The sequence below is a fragment of the Salvelinus alpinus genome, chromosome 11 (genome assembly GCF_045679555.1).
Source record: "Salvelinus alpinus chromosome 11, SLU_Salpinus.1, whole genome shotgun sequence".
Lineage (NCBI taxonomy): Eukaryota > Metazoa > Chordata > Actinopteri > Salmoniformes > Salmonidae > Salvelinus > Salvelinus alpinus.
Genome location: NC_092096.1, coordinates 45070629 through 45092475, shown reverse-complemented (window position 1 = coordinate 45092475; position 21847 = coordinate 45070629). Strand labels below are relative to the sequence as shown.

The 21847-nt window shown below is 43.8% G+C and overlaps 1 protein-coding gene across 4 annotated transcripts in view; it reads right to left on the bottom strand.

Moving 5' to 3' along the window:
- Positions 1–1680: 1680 nt before the first annotated feature.
- The window catches only part of LOC139534243 (synaptopodin-2-like), a 40971-nt gene continuing 20804 nt past the window's right edge, over positions 1681–21847 (bottom strand). The window contains exons 2-5 of one of the 4 annotated variants that reach the window (XM_071333206.1): positions 18627–18778; positions 16478–17277; positions 10661–14172; positions 1681–4638 (exon numbers count right to left, since the gene is read on the bottom strand). In XM_071333206.1, the coding sequence (XP_071189307.1) occupies positions 3991–4638; positions 10661–14172; positions 16478–17277; positions 18627–18778 (5112 nt within the window). In that variant the 3' untranslated portion in view covers positions 1681–3990. Of the gene's footprint in view, positions 4639–8383; positions 14173–15744; positions 15792–16477; positions 17278–18626; positions 18779–21847 lie in introns of those variants that run through there. The other 3 variants (XM_071333208.1, XM_071333209.1, XM_071333207.1) reach the window with 3 other exon arrangements.

Genomic DNA, 21847 nt, shown 5'->3' with positions numbered 1-21847 from the left:
TGATCCACCTCTACTCAGACGACATCATTCTGTATACCTCTGGCCCTTCGTTGGACACTGTGTTACCTAACCTCCAGACGAGCTTCAATGCCATACAACTCTCCTTCCGTGGCCTCCAACTGCTCTTAAATGCAAGTAAAACTAAATGCATGCTCTTCAACCGATTGCTGCCCGTCCAGCATCACTACTCTGGACGGTTCTGACTTAGAATATGTGGACAACTATAAATACCTAGGTGTCTGGTTAGACTGTAAACTCTCCTTGCAGACTCACATTAAACATCTCCAATCCAAAATTAAATCTAGATTTGGCTTCCTATTTCGCAACAAAGCATCCTTCACTCATGCTGCCAAACATACCCTCGTAAAACTGACTATCCTACCGATCCTTGACTTCAGCGATGTCATTTACAAAATAGCCTCCAACACTCTACTCAACAAATTGGATGCAGTCTATCACAGTGCCATCCGTTTTGTCACCAAAGCCCCATATACTACCCACCACTGCGACCTGTATGCTCTCGTTGGCTGGCCCTCGTTACATATTCGTCGCCAAACACACTGGCTCCAGGTCATCTACAAGACTGTGCTAGGTAAAGCCCCGCCTTATCTCAGCTCACTGGTCACCATAGCAGCACCCACCCGTAGCACGCGCTCCAGCAGGTATATCTCACTGGTCACCCCCAAAGCCAATTCTTCCTTTGGCTGCCTCTCCTTCCAGTTCTCTGCTGCCAATGACTGTAACGAACTGCAAAAATCTCTGAAGCTGGAAACTCTTACCTCCCTCACTAGCTTTAAGCACCAGCTGTCAGAGCAACTCACAGATCACTGCACCTGTACATAGCTCATCTGTAAATAGCCCATCCAATCTACCTCATCCCCATAGTGTATTTATTTATCTTGCTCCTTTGCACCCCAGTATCTCAACTTGCACATTCATCTTCTGCACATCCTACCATTACAGTGTTTAATTGCTATATTGTAATTACTTTGCCACCATGGCCGATTTTATTGTCTTACTTCTTATCCTACCTCATTTGCACATGCTGTATATAGATGTGTCTACTGTATTATTGATTGTATGTTTGTTTATTCCATGTGTAACTCTGTGTTGTTGTATGTGTCGAACTGCTTTGCTTTATCTTGGCCAGGTCGCAGTTGCAAATGAGAACTTGTTCTCAACTAGCCTACCTGGTTAAATAAAGGTTAAATAAATTAAAACACACACACACAGTACATTCATGCTACACACACATCACAACTGCTGCTACCAGATTCTTATTTCCCTTACCCAATACACGTGTAAATATTGTGCCAATACTATAAATTGTGCCTTCCTGTAATACACTTATGCTAAAATGTTTATTCTATTCCACTGAGCTATTAACTTTGTTTGTATTCTTATCTTTTATTATTTCTTATTGTTGTTTGCGTTGTCGAGAAGGAACCACCAAGTAAGCATTTCGTTGGACGATGTATACCATGCGTATCCCGTACAACTAATAAGACATGAAAAAAACACAACATTTTAGCGACACATGGACTTCCAGCAGCACAAAAAACAATGATATAATGATTCCATATTGATTTGATGATGCCTATATTAGAACTGGGATGAATTAAGATGGAGTAGCTTAGAAACATGTCAGTCCCACAACAACAAAACGAGAAAAATACTTGGTCAGTAGTTCAATGCTTTTTTTATTTTCCAAAATACCCCATCCTGCCTACTGAAATCAAAGTGAAGAAATCAAATGATGAAATCAAAAACCGACAAAAAGTACACAGACATTGGGTAATTGTTTGGGCTGAAAGTACTGTAAAATAAATGAAAAAGAAAATGCAAAAAAACACATCACTCTTATCACTCCAATATATCGTTGCTGATGACACATACAGAACTTTGTGAAATCACATGACGGATACTAACTAGTGTTAAACAATTTCAAATCTTGCAATAATAAGAGATGATACATGAAAATTCAGAATTTGATCCATCGCAGTCACACATAGAATCTTTACTCTGGACTGATGAAAAGCCATGAGAAGTAAGCAACACAAGCAAACGCAAGTGATGTATCTCACAATTTCAACTTGATCCACACCATACATGTCCATGACCACATAATAAAAGTACAGATATTGATTTCCTATTCTACATTCTATTTGCTTTGAAGCCTATTTATCACCAGGAACGGACATCAGCAAATAACACATTCTGTGCTCTACTTAACAAAGTCCAAGAACACAATTTCCATCCCTCACTCTCTTCTCTCTAATGTACCTAGTGTCAACTCTCTTACATAACTGGATATACTTTTTCCAGGTGCCCACAGTGTAATCACTGGGAAAATACCTTACAATGTCCTGTTAGATGAGTTAGAAGCTTGATGCCCTCCCCTTCATATTCATCACGTGATGCACCTTTAATTGCACCCTATTCCCTATGGGCCCTAGTTAAAAAGTAGTGCACTGTATAGGGACACAACCCTTGTTCGGTGCCACCTGTTAATGTAGTAAATAAAAGGCAGCTGGCAAAAAAATTATGAATTAATCTCTGTATAGTAAGTAACCTGTCCGCACAATGTGTTGAGCTATAGATTTAGCCATTCCCCAAGTTGTAAGCCTCGTTTAGACCCACAATGCATCAGCAGTAGTTCTAAGGGTTGAAATCCTGACTTGAGATATATTTTGAGCAAATCTTTAAGTGACTTATCTTTAACACTTTACATGATATTATTTATAAGGGATTTATACATACTTTAAAAATGTATAATCAACGGTTTATAAATGACTTATAAACACTCTGCATTAAGGTATATTTAACATTATTTGTAAAGTCTTAATGTAAAGTATTAAGGTAATCTAAAGGATTTACCTAAATATATATGATTTATATGCAAGTTGGAGATGTGTGTGGCATCTCGCAGTAGTATTCAGCCCTGTGTTCTTAGCCCCTTGCTCTGGATGTTTAACGGTGTACTTTAACTGTTTCCCAAAGCATTAACCAACTTCACATTGACACGTTTAGTTTGACAAGACACGCGAATCCACGAACACCACAAAAACCAGCATGCTAAGTAAATACATCCACAGTGGCACTTTAAGTCATCTGGATAATAAAACGGTAAAATCATAAAACGTGGCCCTTTCGTATCCAACTCCCCACAACGTATATGTGGCCACCAACCACTACTATAACACCTGTGTTATTTTGTGTGTTTCTCTTAGGGCACTAACACTATCAACTAATGCTATTGTACTAGATTCTAGCTTGTCATCACACATTATTGTACCACTCAGCAATTTCAAACTGACCTTTGTGGTCAATTGTGAGTGGGTGATCTGTATGATGCACAGCGAACCTAGCAGTATATTTCCCACTGTATTCCATACTGTATAAAGGTTTTTGACACAAATGTACATGTCCATTCATTACTCCCATCCTTTAATTTTTATACATGACAATCACACATTCTGCCTTACAACATACTTTATGCCCATTTCTTCCTCCGAAGAAATACTATTGATTTCACTTACTTTGAATGCTACCATCACATCACAGTGTTGGAGGAAATTAAAGCCTCTGACAGTGCAATTACACCCTTCTTTTTGCTTCAATCACTCATTGATTTCTGTCCAATGAAAGCGTGATGAAGTGAAACTCAATACCATCCCATTTGACTAAAATAGAACCATCATTGACAGTGTCCCCAATACCAAAACATTTACTCTTATCATCTGTATATTCTTAGCAGTATTCTCAGTGAAACCCGAACAAGCAGATCCAACCTCCTTCAATCTCTCTCCTGTACACACCACAAACTCAATAGCTATCCCCTCGCTCTTCTCAACCCTTGTGTTATCCCATTGTCCCAAGTTTTATATTATGCTGATTATATATATGGTCCTTACTACTATTCATCTGAATATCTTGGAGTTACTTTCTGGCCTTGTTATGAAGATAAGTAGCCATCCTGTTTGTCTGCCTCTAGCGTCTCCAGCTCCAGTCGGTGTGGTACACAGATCTGTAGCTTGGCTGCTGCTGCCCCCTCAGGGGCCTTCCGTTCCCATGACTGGCCCCAGAGTGCTCGATATTGGCCTCCGTCAGGGACCTCTGGGGCTGCAACTGTCTGGGCAGGGACCTGTAGCCAGCTGGACCGGCGGGGGCCGAGGCCGTGCTCTTGGTTGGGGACAGGAACGGAGGCATAACTCTGCTGTAACTCTGGCTCTGACCCTGGCTCTGGGTCTGGCTCTGCCTCTGGTTCCATCTCTGGTTCGGGTTCCATCCCTCAGTCATCCTGGGAGGATCGTAGGACACCCTAGACTTCCACTCAGCAGGGGGCTCGGGGAGCAGCTTGCGCTGGGCAGCCAAGCACACGTTGAAGGCGATGGCCTGCTGGAGGTTCTGGAAGGTGAAGGCCTCGTCGACCAGGCCCATGGGGTGGCGGGCTGCGGCCTCCCAGGGGGAAGGAGGCTTGTGACTCTTGTCCAGCCAGGACATCTGCCTCCCCGGGGGTGCTGGAGCAGACGAGGCCCGGGGTTTATATGAGAGGGAAGGGGACACAGACGATGACCGGAGGCACAGCGATGGTGCTCTGGCGGCAGGTGGGGACAGAGAGTAGCTCCTGCCAAACGCCTGGAAAAGAGACATTCAGACATGTTTACTTCAGACAGGGACTGATTTTTAAGCACGCACTTGTCTGACTATCCTTCCAGCAAGAACAAATCACAGTGGAACTTGGAAAATGGCTTAGACATACAGTAGTTTGAGAGCTTCCTTTGAGCATTTAATACCCACATATAATCCAGTATTCTCTTCCCTCTTTTGCAGCAACAGTCATGTGTAACTGTACAGCTTCATATTAGGTTATGTTCCAAAGTAATATTTTTGATATGGTAGTTCGATTGTTTATCAACAATAATATAAAGCAATGAGAATTCATTTTGTATCACCTTTCTCACAATAGTTATGCCATAAATCATTAGTTTGTGTTCTCTTGGTAAATGGCAAAAGAACGGCACCGTCCTACATCGTGTGAGGAGTATTTTGGTAACCTGAATCATGAGATATTAGGAGTTGACATTCACGCTGCTAGTATACTGCACAAAGGCCTGCTCTCAATTCTCAAAACAACTATTGATGTTCTGAAGGAAGACAACTCTACCAGAATCAGGATAAAACTTGATAGAGGATTCCTATTCAAGAAGCTACAACCTTAGAAAAAAAGGAGAACCATTTGAAGAACCCTTTTTGGTTCCAGGAAAAACTATTTTGGTTTCCATGTAGAGCCCTTTCCACAGAGGGTCCTACATGGAACCAAAAAGGGTTCTGCCTGGAACCAGAAATGGTTTTGCTATAGGAACAGCTGAATAACCCTTTTGGAACTCTTTTTTTCTATGAATGTACTTTTCCATTTTTTGTTTTCACAATTCCAACACTTGCCCGACTTTTGATTTCTCAGAACAATTGGCTTATGAGTTTGTTTCCAAAATAAGCCACATTTATCTTGTTTAAATTGGATCTGACTGGCTTTGTGGATTACCAGCATCACTTTCAAGGTGTCTCAATGAGTCAGCAAATCTTCTCAAGGGCCGTTATCTTGTCTCTCTCATTGTATCAAAGAACAGGTCCCTTTTAATTCCCTATTAGGATCCCTGCACAGGCAGTGGAAATGTGTGTGTCGATTGGGCAGTGCTGGCAGAATCTCTTATGTTCATAACAGTCTTCCTGCAATTTAAACCACTCCGAAGGGAGTGTGCTGCCATCTGGTGAATAAGTGTAAGAACAGCCAATAAGATCGACTCATATAGATTGTTGTCAATGGCAGAAAAAGAAAATGGAATTGTACGATTCATTTTAGGGGGAAATTCGATGACTAACTTGTTTAGTGGGTCAAGATATCCGGTAAGCTGTAAGAAGAGCCCAAGAATTGTCTTTGCGATCCAGCTGTCACTATTTTGACTGCATATGAATCGGCTTATGTAGATTAGTAGACAATGTAGCTACATTAGGTCATGTTTTATTCAAGATTGATGTTAAAGAGGATTTGTACACGTGAAAGGATGCTGCCTTTGTTGCATTTGGTTTATTTGTCTATTGGGAGATTTTGAAAATGATTATCTGTGGAAAAATCTATATCCCCCTGTTGTCGCATTTTCTATTTTACTTACTCTATCTTTTTTCCATTGCTAAATTGTAGCTCAAGCTTACTGTTTTTAATCAAATTAACAGATAGATGGTTGTTAAATGTGGGTGGAGTACGAATAATTGTGTTACCTAATGTTAATCCAAGTGTTTTGCCAAGTTTACCAGTAATCAAATCAACCAAAACTGCACTTTAAATCACCTTCGAAAGGTAAGGGTGGGACATGGTGATACACAATGGAATTGGCCTTCATATCCCAGGATATGATATCCCAGGATAGGACAGGCCATGTACAGTTGTAGGATCTTAATTTGATCAACCTTTTGCAAGATGACTTTTTTTTCTCAGGAAATGTAAAACTTGTGATGTATTTGAGGTTTAAAAAGGCTTGATTTCCCCTTACGAAAAATATATCAACCCCTACAAAAATGGCCATGAATTATAATCCACATAATAATTAACATTTCCTGTTGCTGCAGGATTATTTTCCTGCTGTAGCAAACTGGCTCAGATTAAGCTCCTACATCTGTAGGTCTTTGGAGTGGCCGTTTGTCAGAGGTTTTTGTGTTTTCAGACAGATGTTCGACTCGCTCCACATACGGTGCATCAGTGTTATGGGTCAGATTATCAAGATTTATGTATTTCAATCCCCTACTGACGCTTAAAATAGCCTCTGACCAGGATAGAAGGAAAGGCATGAACTAATCGCTGATTTCCAGCCACTGCAGGGAATGCTTGGGTGTCTGCCTGGGATTGGAGGGGTGACATCAAATTTAGATGGGCACCATTGAGTCTGGCTTTACCACACCATTGGGGAGTCCACCTAGCATTAGCCTTTTAATGATGTCATGGCAGCTGGGTCCATTGGAAAGGGTGTCTGCTGGGCTGGCGTGACAGTGCTACTGTACACAGGGATTTTATATTTGTGCTTTTCACTCGACTCCTACGTCGCTGGTTTGTAAGAAAGCGCAATCTATTCAAATCTGACTACATCCAATGGAAAATACTGAGATGAGGACATGTGTTGACACACCGTTTCGGGGTCTTCTATCATTTAGTTCACCAGGAAACACAACATGTTGTGCATCAATCAATGTTTTTACATTCATTCTGCAACTGTCCCATTCCTTAGCCATAAATCTGCCATGGTTTAGTCTTTATTGCGACTTAAAGCCTCTCCAAAAACACATAGATGTCTTTACAGTGATTAAAATGTACAACCAAGAAGAACACCTAAATAAGTATTCCCTTAGAATGCATAAACAATACATAAATCTACAGTATGTGAGATTTAAGAAGCAGGTGTAGCCAAAAGGCCAGCACAGGACTCTTCTAGTCAGGTCATTTAAGTGAGGATGATCAAATTCCCTCCCGATATAGCCTGTGCCTGCGGTGGGCACCGAATTGATATTAAAACTCCCACTCAACAGATGACATCCCCTTGACAACCTCTCTAACATGGCTCCCAACACTACGTGATGATGCAAGACCGGACGGGTAAACATTACACTGTAGGTCAGAGCTGGCTCATTCTCCAGTCTTATCCAATGAGGTTATCCAAGCTGGAAATACCCTTCTGTCACCATGCGTTCAAGGATGGCAGTGTGCTTTTTGAGCACTTTCCTCAATTCTAGAGAAGTCTAGAGTTCGAGTGAGGGACTCATCATATTTCTAAGCAGAGGCAGCTGGCTTGTAACAAGGCTTTTATAGACTGTGAGCAGTGAACTATTATTGGACAGTGGTTGGCTCTCCACCATTTTGAATTTACGACACTTAACCACAGATGGTGCTAACAGTGGTAGCTAGCTACCTCCACTCCTATCAGCACAAAGGCATGCTGGGTATGCCAATAAACATGTCAGTTGTTTAGAAGGTGACATGGAGTACCTGCAAATTTGTTTCTCCTCTATTCTAGTTCACACTATGTTCTCAAACTCCCTTCAGGCTGTGATTTATTGAACGTATTATTTGTATTTCGCTATGGCTGAAAATAGTTAAGACGTCCTACTGTTTAAAAAAATCCAAACCAAAAATCCATGGGTGTTCCCGTTTGAGTTAGGGAGTAGCAAAATAATGAATGTGTGTGTTTGTAATTTTTCCACAGAAAATATGGTGCAGTGGTAAGGTGGGAAGAGAGTTGTGCCAAGTATAAAGGTGGTGTAGAGGAAAAGTAAAGAGTAGCAGAATGGGATGTGAAAATGCATGCAGAAGAGACCAACCGAGGAAACGCAAACGTAACGATAAAAGGCATTTTAATGGCACTGACATGAATCGTACAGAAAGTGCACTATGAAAAAGAAACACAAAAAAAATAAAATGGAAAAGAATCGACAGAACAAGAGAAAGCAACTCCATAACAAATGTATACCATTCAAATGACAGGGTGGTTCATCCAAACTCCCCTTTTTTCTGTAACTGCTTATTTCAATATCCCTTTTTGTAATGTTTTTTGGGGGGGGCATTACGTTAAACCAAAGCAGGTGTACAGAAACATAGAACAAAAAATATGCAAAGCTGAAATTAGAAGAGTGAGAAAAGACAGAATAGCTGGAGGTCTAGTGAGCGACTGCCATTCATGTTGGTGAAACAATACAAAAACCCACTAGTCCTCCCAAACCAACAGCTTTCACTCACGCACACACATCATCTGTGACATGGAAAAGTTTACATTTAGAGACCTATCATGACGCAATAACCGCTCAAATGAATCCAAAACAATTCAAGCAGGGTCTTTTGGAAGACACTGAATGAAATTGTACGCGATCTACATCTTACATTTGTGCAAGTACCTTCCACTTCCCACCTTCAAGAGACGGGACCCTAACAAAAAAGTATTAGACTTGTATGTATACTTCAATTTATAAAATACAAAACATTCCCTTGTTGCAATGCAATTTATGAATGTTTGGTAAATGAAGTAGCCATGTTTCCTATTCACTATTGCATATGAACATTATATCCACCAAATCTAAGTAATGTCACTGTACTTACAAAACACATGTCAAATGAAGCCAGACGGCTCTCAAACCTGACCCTAAATATGTTTCCACTGACCACTCCTCGTCTCCCTAACCATGACGAGATCTTGGGGACGATAAGGTTCTATCAAATTTTGTTATTGACATAGTCTTGTTCTGCTCAATGTTCTCTACTTATAAAGTACTCTAAATACCCCAATTCATGTTGTTACACTTAAAAGAATAAGATAAAAATTGCTGACACCATTCAAACCAATGAGGGTTTGAAACTGTACAGTCAATTACCTCAGAATCGTCTTTTTGTAGATAGAGGCTTATAGTCTCAAGCTCTCGACGTCTTAAACCTCTTAGTCGCTACTAATATTTTTCTTCTCAGATCATTCAAGGTCAATTTTGACAAATTATTGCACATCTTAACAGCTAACAAATACACTGTTGATATTGCAGAAGATCTTATCAAACGTATCACTGGCTCACACACCGCCTTAGTACTCCAATCTTTTCTTAAATTCCCTTTCAAGCTTCTCTCATTTCAAATTTTAACTTTCTCAGCAATATACATTCACCTGTTCCTCTGAATTCTTGCTGGCTATTATCCTCGCTCACATTCTGGCAATGCCTGTTTACAGGCTCCACTGATTCACGTCATAAGTCTATTGAATGCATTTTGTGGATTTCCTGAAACTACATTTTACAATTTTTGGGCTTAGATAATTAAGATATACCAATATCATATATTTAATTTTCTATGTATTGTGCGTTGCAATATTGCAAAGAAATTAACATTGAAAAGCTTTGCTTGAAAAACCAAGATATTATATAGTTGTATACGAGTAAAGAGTGAATGCATAGCAGGTGGAAAAATACATCCAAACTTTATATATTAAAGGCCCAGTGCAGTCAAAAACGTGAATATCCTGTGTTTTATATATATATTTCCACAGTATGAGGTTGGAATAATACTGGGGAATTGTGAAAATTATGATAATGCCATTTTAGTGTAAGAGCCTGAAATTTTGGTGGGGTGGCATTTTGGCCTGCCTGCCGACATCACCAGGCAGTGTAAGTTAATATACCAATAACAAAGAGTTTCAAACCTCTCTGCCAATAACATCTAGTTTTCAGGGTATGTAACTCTCGTTCAATTAGGCCCCTCACTTAGACCACTCCCAGACAGTCCTAGCAAAATTCTTGCTTGAGAAATTGCTCTTTGCTAAGACGCAATTTGTTTTGTTTTTGACCATTTTAATAAAAAAATTAAACAGTAAGGTACTTAATTCTTAAACAGAAATGATTTGATATTGAGACCAAAACCGCTGCATCGGGCCTTTTTAAATTCTAGCATTTATTTAAAAAAATATGTTGGCTATAAAATGTTGAAAAGGCATCTTAAAAGCTTTCTATGAATATATTGCATTTATATGAATGTACTGTGCATGTATATGTTGTAACTAGATCTAATGTTCTTTTAAGCAAAGATCACTTAATTATGCTATCAGAATCACTCTTTCCCCACAGCTGCTGGCTTCCACACCTGGGCTGAACTCTTTTTGGCCATGAACCTGGGCTTTGGAGCGGTGCTGCCCTCAGAGATGGACTCAGACTTTGCCGCTATGGGAAAGCTGGGCACCACATAGGTACTGGGAGGTAGTGGCTGGTATGGGGCTTGGGGTGCTGCTTGGTAGGGGGGGCTATGGGCTGGCTGATAAGGACCTTGGGGGGTCTGTTGGTAAGAAGGGTTTTGAGCTTGCTGCTGGGGTTGATAAGGGTCTGGAGGGGCTTGATTGTAAGGGGGATTATATGGATGTTGGTAAGGGCCAGCAGGAACCTGCTGGTAGGTATTGTTAGATGGCTGGTAAGCATTAGGTGAGGCTGGGTGGTATGGACTATCATGCATGGGTGGTTGAGGGGGAATCCCGTAGAGCTGCTGAGGCTGCTGTGGATAGGGAGCATTCATTTGTCCAGCCGGCTGGACAGGGGCAGCTTGCTCATATCTTATTGGTTGGTTTTGGTTTGGAGGGACTGGGGCAGGCTTTGGTGCGGCGGCCTTGGCAGCCTCGGCAGCCTCCACTGCTGGGCCATAAGTAAAGAGGGAGGCATTGAGCTGATAAGGCTGATGTTTCATGACATCTATAACGGCAAGGGGTTTGCAGGCAGGTTTGCCTTTCCCTTTCTTTGCTTTGACCGCAGGGCTAGATGGAGGGGGTTGCTTAATGGCCCCTGGTGGGTAGGAAGGGGACTGTATGGGGTTGTAATTCGATGTAGGGGGAGCTCTGCAATTGGGTGAATATTTCCACGGATGAGGTACGGAGGGAGATGGCGACGTGGGCCTTGCCTTGTTTGCCTGCGCAGTGGCTGCCTGGGCTTGCTGAGCTGCCTGTGCAGTGGCTGCCAGCACAGTGTCCGAATCCACGACATACTTCTCCATACGAGACTGCCTCTTGGCGAACAAATCGGCTCCTTTCCCCCTAACAGCCGGCATCGACAAAGCCGAGCCCATTCCTCCTACTGGTGCCAAAACGCTGGCCATTGGATTGATGACGGGTGACGAGGACCTTTCGCCAAGTGTGTAAGAGTTAATTCGCTGTGGAGGAGTAGAACAGGGAGCACTTTGTGGAGCATTCCAAGGTTTCGGAGAAGGTTGACACACTCTGTCCATCCGGGTCTGAGTATTCACTGGGGCTTGCTGTGGTTGTGGGGCCCAGGTACTTGTGTGTGTCTGAGGCTGTGCCTGAGCTGGGGCCCATGCATTCATAGGTGGCTGTAAGGGTGCCTGCTGTGGAGGTGGTTGTTGCCAGTTTTGCTGGGGTGGGGATTGGGTTGAAGGTGGTTGGACCCAAGGTGGCTGTGGCCGGGCCTGATTCTGATCTGGTGCCCAGGCATTCATGGGTGGCTGTTCTTGCTCTTGAGGTTGCTGGGCCCATGGAGGCTGGACCTGAGCCTGAGCAGGTGCTGGGGCCCATGCATTCATAGGGGGTTGGGGCTGAGCTGGATGTTGGAGTTGAGCTTGTTGTACCCAAGGTGGCTGTTGTGGCTGGGCCTGGCTCTGTGGTGGTGTCCATGCATTCATTGGAGGCTGAGGTGATGACACCCAAGGTGGCTGAGGCTGGGCCTGGGGCCAAGTCTGTTCTGGAGACTGAGGCTGAGGTTGTTGAGCCCAAGGTGCCTGGGGCTGTTGCTGTGCTTGTTCTTGAGGTTGAGCCCAAGGTGCCTGGGGCTGGGGCTGTTGCTGTTCTTGAGGTTGAACCCATTGGAGTTGTGACTGGGTAGGCGCTATAGCCCAAGAATTCATGGGTGGCTGAGGCTGAGGAGGAGGTGGTTGGGGAGTCACCCAAGGGAGCTGTGGTGGGGACTGACTTGGAGCGGGAGCCTGGTGCTTCATTTCAGCAGGTGGCCAAGTACTCACAAGTGGCTGCTGTGATGCCTGTGTTAGTGACGGATCCCAAGAACTCACTCGAGGCTCGGGTTGCGAATGAGGCTGAGTTGGTGAAGGACCATTTCCTCCCCAGGCTGGCGCCTGCTGGGGCTGCTGCTGCTGTGCCTGGGACCCTGGGGGACTCCATGTGTGTTTGTCTGGAGAGGGGGGCTTGGCAGGAACAGGAGCTTCCTGGGGGGCAAGAGGGGGGGAGGGCTCTGGGGCCAGTTCTGGAGCGGACTCGGTCTCGGGGGCTGCAGCAGGTGCAGGAACGCTATTTTCAGCATGCATTGACAACTCCTGATTGGCCAGCTCAGGCTGAGGGGACCAGGGTGGAGAGTTGGGGTTAATGATGGGCTTGGGAGCGACTGGTGGAGGCGTCTTATGCTTGACCCTTGGTGACTGGAGGAAGTTGCAAGCCTCAGCTCCCAAGCTAAGGTAGTCCTCTTCCGTGCATGACTCGAAATCCAACTTCTTTTCACTCCTGTTGAGGAGATTCAGAAGTTCGGGGTTGGGTGACACTTTGGGTGCTTGTTTGAAATTGAACATTGGCTTGCCCTTGAACCTGTTCCTTGTGTCCTGCAAGATCCCAGACTTGATTGCCGGCGTCGAAATGCGCTCGTCGCGTGAGGCAATCTGCTCCCCCTGACCCATCATCTCTTGGTTGTTCCCACTCACTGGGGGAGAAAACAGGGCAGGCATCCGGTTTTGTAATGAGAAGGGCTGGGCAGTTTGATTGCTCATGGAACTCTGCATTTCATTGGTTTGATGGTTGGCCATGCCATTCATGTTAGACGAGTACTGCTGAATGTGCTGCTGCTGTTGGTACTCTTGCTGCTGGTGGTGCTGCTGTTGATGATATTGTTGTTGCTGCTGGTACTGCTGCTGCTCATACTGTTGTTGCTGCTGGTATTGCTGCTGCTCGTACTGTTGTTGCTGCTGGTATTGCTGCTGCTGCTGCTCATAGTACTGCTGCTCTTGGTACTTCTGATACTGTTGCTGCTGCTTCTGGTGCACGCTGAAGTCCATGTAGGCCTGCCTCTCTGTGGTGGCCTGCATGTACGAGCGCTCCTCCATTTGCTGGTAGGCCGCATGCTTCTCCACCTCCTGTACCCCCTCCACGGGAATCCCCTGGCGCCTCATCTCCTCATGTTCGCCGACGATCTCATCCATGCGCTGGCGGCGCTGGGCGAACATTGTGGCCCCCTTTCCCGTGGTGTTGGGCAGTTGCTCCATCTCCTCTCCGGAGTTGAGCTTGCGCTCGATCTCGAGTAGTCCTGTGTCCCAGTCGAAGGTTAGCACTCTGCCACCACCCTGTGCATTAGTGATAAAGTCCTCCTCAAGCTCTGATCCGCTGGTGGTGGCTACGAGGGTGAATTTGATCGCTCTGGCGTCTTTTTCGCCGTAGTCTTCCTCGTCGCTGTCGTCGACCTCGTACTCTGGTTCACTCTCACCGGTGCCGTAGCTGACGAGTGTGTACTTCTTGGCCCTCTGTCGATGCCTCTTGAACATCAACACCCCCTTGTTGTTGGGGTTGGGAGCGTCAGCGTTCAGAAGGATAGCAATGCGCTTACATTTAGACTTGGCCTCCTTCACCTGCTTGTCTGACAGGCTCTCACTGCGCCTGAGCCCTGTGAGGGGGAGAGGGGAGGGAGGGAGAGGGGAGGGAGAGAGAAGAGGGATATTTCAAATGGTTGCCTCTTGTTGCCTAGTTCATTTAACTGCATATTATGGGTAATAATAGCTCGGGTAGAACTGAAACCACCACAAATCCTTCCATTTGGATGCACATGCATCGTAAAAATCACATTCATTCTGTAAAATATCACAAATGAATCTCTTCCTATTTGAGCTCCAAAAGTATTGGGACAGTGCCAACTTTGTTGTTTTGGCTCTGTACTCCAGTAACTTGGATTTGAAATGATACAATGACTGAGGTTGAAGTGCAGACTGTCAGCTTTCATTTGAGGGCATTTTCATCAATATCGGGTGAACAGCACTTTTTGTAGATAGTCTACTTAACATTTTACTACTTTAATACACATAAGTGAATTTGTCCCAATACTTTTGGTCCCCTAAAATGGGGGGACTATGTACAAAAAGTGCTGTAATTTCTAAACGGTTCAACCGATATGGAGGAAAATACCATTTTAATTAAAGAGTCATTGTATAATTTCAAATACAAAGTGCTGGAGTACAGAGCCAAGACAACAACAAAAATGTTCACTGTCCCAATACTTTTTGAGCTCACTGTATTTTAATCTGCAATTTGATTTACTTTGATTCATTACTTTTCCGTTGATTGATTTCTGTTTGCCACACCAAGTTGCACTGGTGTCAGATACCAGTACTCTGCACTGCAACCACATTTTCTAAAGTTTATGATAATCTTGAATACATCTTAACACTGAACGTCCACCCTAATGGCATTATGAAAGCATATCCAAATACATGAAAGAAACCACTCACTAATCACTTTCACTGATATTTCACTTTATATAACCAATTGCTCTTTAAAATGGCAGACATGGCAAACATGCTGACATACTCAAATCAGACCATGCTATTAATTACTTAAAGTCAGCATTAGCTAAATATCAATGCAGACTATTTGATTCAGCTCATTTTATAATGAAATATTTCAATCCAAAACGAATTTGTAAAACTCCCTCAAATGACAAATGCAATCAATAACCTATAAATTGATATTTTCATAGACCTCATTCATTCAATACTTTCCTGGTCCTGATTTTATAGTTGGCTTTTGAAGCCCTTTACTTAGTGCCAAGACTTATCACACATTTGATCATTCAATCTACACAATCTCTATTCAATTAACACGCCAAGCAATTACCTAATTCTCTGACCCATGCCTAATATACTCCGTGTTTGTTCCCCAATAATACATGATATTAACACAGCTGTGACAGCCTGTTCAACGGGTGGCCCGATAGTTGGAGCAAATGGCAGATCATAGAAAATATTAATGTTAGCCTGTGGGACAAAAGTGCATTCACCAGCACCCAAGCACCTTTACCCCTTTTCCGTAAGTCTACTCTCGGATCTGTCACCTAAACCCGAGGCGACGACAGGCATGTCCACACACTCTTTAACGACCCCAACCGTACACACACATACAAACACAAAGCGGTGATTTATAAAAGAACCCATCCTTAAATTTTTATTTCCCACAGTAGACTAACCTCAAGGTGGAGGAAGACGGGGAGTAGTGAGCGAAGCTCTCTTTACGGCACAGGCTAAGACAAGCCGTTTTAAAGGATCGGGTAACGGGCCAGTGCAGCATATGCTGGTGTCCATCAAAGAGCATTTCTACAGGCATCATCAACGCACTGGTGTTTTATTTATGTCCCCCTGCACGGCTCAATGTAATGCCCTATCTATCTCTGGAAGACACATCCTGATCAGGCCCCTATTCAAAGCTAGAGGAAAACATTTGATAGGGCATTTTCTAAATGTTTATATATTTTTGAATGAGAATTATTTATTCTTATCCCCCCGCTCTCTCTTTATTTCTTTCTCCTCTATATCTATCTATCTTCTATATAGCTATATCTCCCATCTTTGCCACAATCCTGCCTTCTGTGATCTTGGATACTACAAACTGGACACTACTAGTATAATTCAGGCTTGAACTGGACCTCTCTGCTTCAATCCAAACAAAACCCCTCCCAAGTAAGAGATATTGTCTACTATTTTGGGGGACACATTTTAGCGGGCAACAAAGCACCGGGCTAAGGAATGCACACATGCCACCCAGAGTTGCGTTAACAAATGAAGTTCACAGCAGTGCTATGTCAGTCTGCTATTAGGTCTGAGTCAGTGCACCCTATAAGACAACACTAATTTGACACTCATACACAAAGGATGACTAGTGGCAGTGAGACAAGTGTAAGGGAAAAGGTATGGGATACTCACTGGCGTGCTTGGCCCGGTGCTTGTTGGGTTTCTCAAGGTCCTTCTCTGAATCTGAGTCTCGCTCCTCTGCTGGTTCCGCCCCCTCTGCGGGAATTCCAAACGAGATGGTGAAGGAGGCGGGAGCTCCCTGGCTTTGCCCTCCTCCTTCCTCCCCAGGGGCTCCACCAACACTTCCACTGGCCCCATAGATGACCACCCCCTCTACCAGGCGAGGAGAGCCCCTCCCGGCTGCTGGGTGCTGCAGGGTGACCTCCACCTGGCCCAGCAGAGAGGGGGAGCTCAGCACCACTCCATGCTGACTCAGGGGCTCCCTAGCTGGGCCAGGGACGTAGAGCGAGTGGGTGGTGGTGTGAAGGAGGGCCTCGTTCTTGAGGGCCTCTCTCGCATGAATCTCCCCCTCTATTCCAAGAGCACTCCCCAGGGAGGTGCAGACAGGATCCTCCAGGGTGTGTTCGGCGAGGGACAACTGTAGCTCCACCATTGCCCCAGTGGAGAAACTCCCCCTCTGGGGTCCCTCTTGACCTTTGTCCCCTCCTCCTCTGGGGAACTGGCACTCCTCAGGCGCAGGTACGCAGAGCTGGGTGCGGACCAGATGAATCCCTCCGGGGGCCTCCGTGTCACTCTCCGTCTCCCCATAGTAGGCCTTGTCCTGGGAATCGGCGATGTAGAGCTCCCTGGGTGGTTGGGACCTGCCAGGGGACAGGATGTGGAGGGTGGTGCTTTCCAAAGCCTCACCAGAGGACTCCCTTGTGCCAAAGTAGGTCTCTGAATGAAAATCCTCAGTGGATAGGGTGCGCCATCTGTATGAAATAGTTCAATGAAAATTGTAAAAAACCTAGCCAAGTGTTGAAACTGAGCATACTGTGTTAATATGTCTTATCTGGGGACTGGCATAGAACGTCTAATTACAAAACTATAGTGTTTTTGATCTCATAATTTGATTGCCTGGATTTCCAATATGCAATATCGTTGAATATTGTGCTGCGCACCCGTGCACTTGCCCTTTGTGTTAACTAAATCTATCTCATCAACCACTGGCCCTCAAGTGGTCACCTTAATCAAGCAAACTCAATCTCCGTCCCTCATGTTATTTGACTGGAGTGAAGCACTGAAGTGGAAAGTAATCACATTTCAATTGGGCTCCACTTAATTTCCCTTTCAGTGTCATAGAGGAAAACAGAATGTCATTCTGTGACTACAGTTATTACATTGGAGTCATTTGGAGCCTAGCAACCAAAGGGAAGGGGATGAGAGATGTGACCAAAAATTTTTAAATTGGCATATCTCGGCACCCAGAACCAAATCTTGAGTGTGAACTGGTCTGTGTTTAGTCTGTCACCAGTCTTAAAGTGGCATGGTTAAAGTCCTACAATTGGCTAAGTAGCTTTGCTACCATATTGCTTTTCACCCATCTAGTCTGTTGATGTCAGAGTGCTATGCATGATGGGGAAATAAGACGGCTAGCCACTTTAGAGTAACACGATCCACTTTCAAAGGGACTGTGTGCCTGCCGGGTGATCTAAATTATGCCTTAAATATGGGCATTGGCACCAATATCCCATGGCACACCAGATGCCCACGGTGTGTGATGCCCGCTGAGTAACTGTTTAACAGCTGCTTGTTGAGCGGGCAGCTGGTTCGTCAGCAGCCAAGCCAATCAAAGGTCAACGCACTTGCCAATAAAGCCACTCTGTCTGTCCGCCCACCATATTCCAGGCCACTCAACCAAGTACAAGGGCAGATCATTTACAGCATGCTGTCTAAAGGCAAATACACTGGTGATTTGTTATGTTGAATCATGCCTTGTAGTACAAGGCCCAGTTAATTGGACCAAGCAGTAGGTTTTGAGAGCATTGAGTTGGGGATGGTTAAACCTTGATAAACCAGTAGCACCCAGGGTTGGGGTCGATTTGAATTCAAGTCAATTCAAGAAGTAAACTGAAATTCCAATTCAGTAATTGAAAAAAAAGAGCATATCTTTCCAATTCAAATCACTTTCTGAATTCACTTTCTTCAATTCAAATTGACCCCAACCCTGGTAGCACCCCGACGTTGAAATGATGTGCAGATATTGACTTCTCCCATAAAAAATTGATTGAGAAACAATGTTGTAGTTAATAGTAAAAGAAAATCCAGCTTTCGACGTTACCTTTTGACCAGTAGTTGCAGGCAGTCGACGGAGGCGTCAATGAGAGCATTTGCTTTTGGGAGGGAAAGCTCGCCGCAGGGTTCTCCATTCAGCGACACCACCTCGTCCCCCTCGCAGATCCCGGCCAGGGACGCATGACCGCCCTCTTCCACCTATGGGATGACAAACAGTGGTGAGTCTCAATGACATGCCTCACAATATTTTTTTTATTTTTCCTTCACCTGGTACTACAACAATTACTCAGGTTACTGTATTTACTGTAACAAAGTTGGTTTTGGTGAACCACTGTTGTGTGATGAGTAACATTTCCTGAGATCTGAAGACTTGATAGTCTAGCTCTAGGCATTAACTTGGTGAGCTATCTCAGCAGGCTAATGCAGCCATTTGCCAAGCAAGATACCCAGGTTCAAACTCTACATGACTGTAGGTCGCATTTTCAATTGGACATCTACTTGGATAAAAGACAGAATACCTTCCCCATGGTTCACTTGGACTATGAGGACAGCCATTCAAAAGGTTTGAGTATATGTTTAATCAAGTGGGTATCGGGTCCCTGGTCATTGGCAAGACTTAAGATGATGTTAGTGATGCGTTAAGCCTAGGCATTAGCTCTGGGAGCCAACTTGAGTCTTTGGGTCTCAGACAAGGTTACTCTTCAGCAAAGCTCAGCCAAAGTCTTCTGTTCCACTTGCAGTGAGGACTCCAAAGTTAAATAAGGTCTTTATTGATACAAGTCCAAATGCTACAAATGTGTACCAGTACAGTACCTCCATTTAGATATCATTGACTTAGATGATGGCACAACAATACCTTACAATACTAATCCACACCATACATTTTCGGAGCAAATGCTGACAAAAAGGTCAACATAGGAAATCACCACTGTATTCACATGTTAACCCAATGCTCCCATTGGCTACTATATCCAAATGCCAGTGTAACCAGCCAGTGTGAACAATCCTGACCGGTCATTTCTCCACATCTCTCCAAATGTGACATCAGAGCGCCAGTGAACATACCACAACAGGTGCTCGTCGTGTGACCCAACAATGCAAATTGCTGCTTCGGTCAGAGCCGTAACCCAGACGTTCAGAATAGCCAAACAGCAGGGGGTGTTTAAGTGCAGGAGTTACCACTGACCTTCTCTGGCACTTTGTGTGACAGTGGTACTGTATCTACAGCTCCAAACCACGTCAACTCCATAACTCAATCATCAGTTGAGGTACAATAGCTGAACTAATAGGGAAATATATGGACTCAGCTGACATTGATACTTATTTAATTTAATATAACTGTGTCACTTGTGTACTGTTGGCACAGTGATATTATGTTACTGTACTTATTGAAATGACATTTACCGATCTCTCGAATGTTAAGAGCAAGATTGCAAAGTATTTGAGAAATAAAATGTGGTGGATACGTTTAGAACATGCTCAATGCACTGTAGATGAATATAACATACTACTGCAATAACCCTTCACTTTATAAAGCTGTAGTAAATCAACTATAAATAGATTGCATCTAGTAAAGGAACGATACAATTACTACTGTAATGAAACTATATAGAGTGAAAGACATGTAAATACTCTATATATGTGGTTATTAGTGAAATTAGTATGATTTGGAAAAAGTTAAAGGTGCAATGTGTGATTGCTACATACATTTTTTTTTATTAATGATATACGTATACAAGAATATACCTTTTATATATGCCTCATAAGCTTAGTTTAACTGTCGTACACCATTAGAACCCAAAGTATTTATTATATTTTTTGTAAACAAGACTGGCGCAGCAGTCTAAGGCAGTGCTAGATGTGTCACTACAGATCCTGGTTCGATTCCAGGCTGTGTCGCAGCCGGCCGCGACTGAGATCCATGAGGTGGAGCACAATTGGCCCAGCGTCGTCCGGGTTAGGGAAGGGTTTGGCTGGCTGGCTGGGATGTCCTTGTCCCATCGCGCTCTAGCGACTCCTGTGGCTGGCCGGGTGCAGTGCACGCTGACACCGTAGCTAGGTGTACAGTGTTTCCTCCGACACATTGGTGCGACTGGCTTCCGGGTTAAGCGGGCGTTATGGCAAGAAGCAGTGTGGCTTGGCGGGGTCATGTTTCGGGGGACGCACGGCTCTTGACCTTCGCCTCTCCCGAGTCCGTACGGGAGTTGCAGCGATGGGACAAGACTAACTACCAATTGGATATCACAAAATTGGGGAGAAAAAGGGGGTACATTTTTTTGAATAATAAATAAATACAATTGTTTTTATTTTTTATGTAATTATTAACAAACACTGTATAGCTTTAACCCTTTACACTCGTACCCGTATACAGGTTGAACATTTGGGCACTAATAAACGGCTAAATTGGAACGCAGTGGCTACACAGTAACATGCTATAAATTACGTCAGAGCTCTGGCTCTATGCTTCAAATCGCTGTATGGGTTTTGACTGACAGACGTTCTGAATTTGAGCACGGCACACGACAAGAAGTTGCCCCCATCCCTCCCACTAATTGATGCCCACCTGACCCAGATTACGATTTATAATAGGCTATTTATAATGGACCGTAAACAACAGTAATTGTGTGATGGCGGGGATGCAGGGTTGTGTTCCAAACAAAAGTACAAGTGTGCTTGCTCTAGTTCCTCAACGGCAGAGCTAGGAGAGCTCAAAAAATAACCTTCTTTGAGTTATAAAAGTGCATTGAAATTACCTAGGAACTGTGCACCCTATTGAGAGTCTGTGGCCACTTGGAGAAACCAGTTAGTCCTCTCATTTAAAACCTTGTCATTTTTTTGTCTTACGTTGCACCTACCCCACATTTTCCAGGAATATTGTTATCATGTTACTGAATGTATCCAGAGTATTTTCAGATGTTATCAACATATGCAGCAAAAAGTACAGTAAATGTAAAATGCTAAATTAAATCAACAGTGTAGCCTAATGTTTGGATTCAGTCTTGTGTCAAGTGAACTGTTGTCCTCAACTTTGGTCTAATAATTTCCCCATAGTCTCCAAACTGTTCCCACCGTGCCTATGCATATGCTTTTCATATATCTGTAAAAAAAAAAAAAAGCAGTTAAATGTATCCCTATAGGCCAATTCCCACGAGTGTAAAGAGATTAAGTGTTAACTATAATTTTGCATCCATAGCTCTGTCTATACATTTGTGTGGTTACATTTCTCCCTCAGCAGTTTATCGAAACAGTGGCGTGGTGTCCAATTTT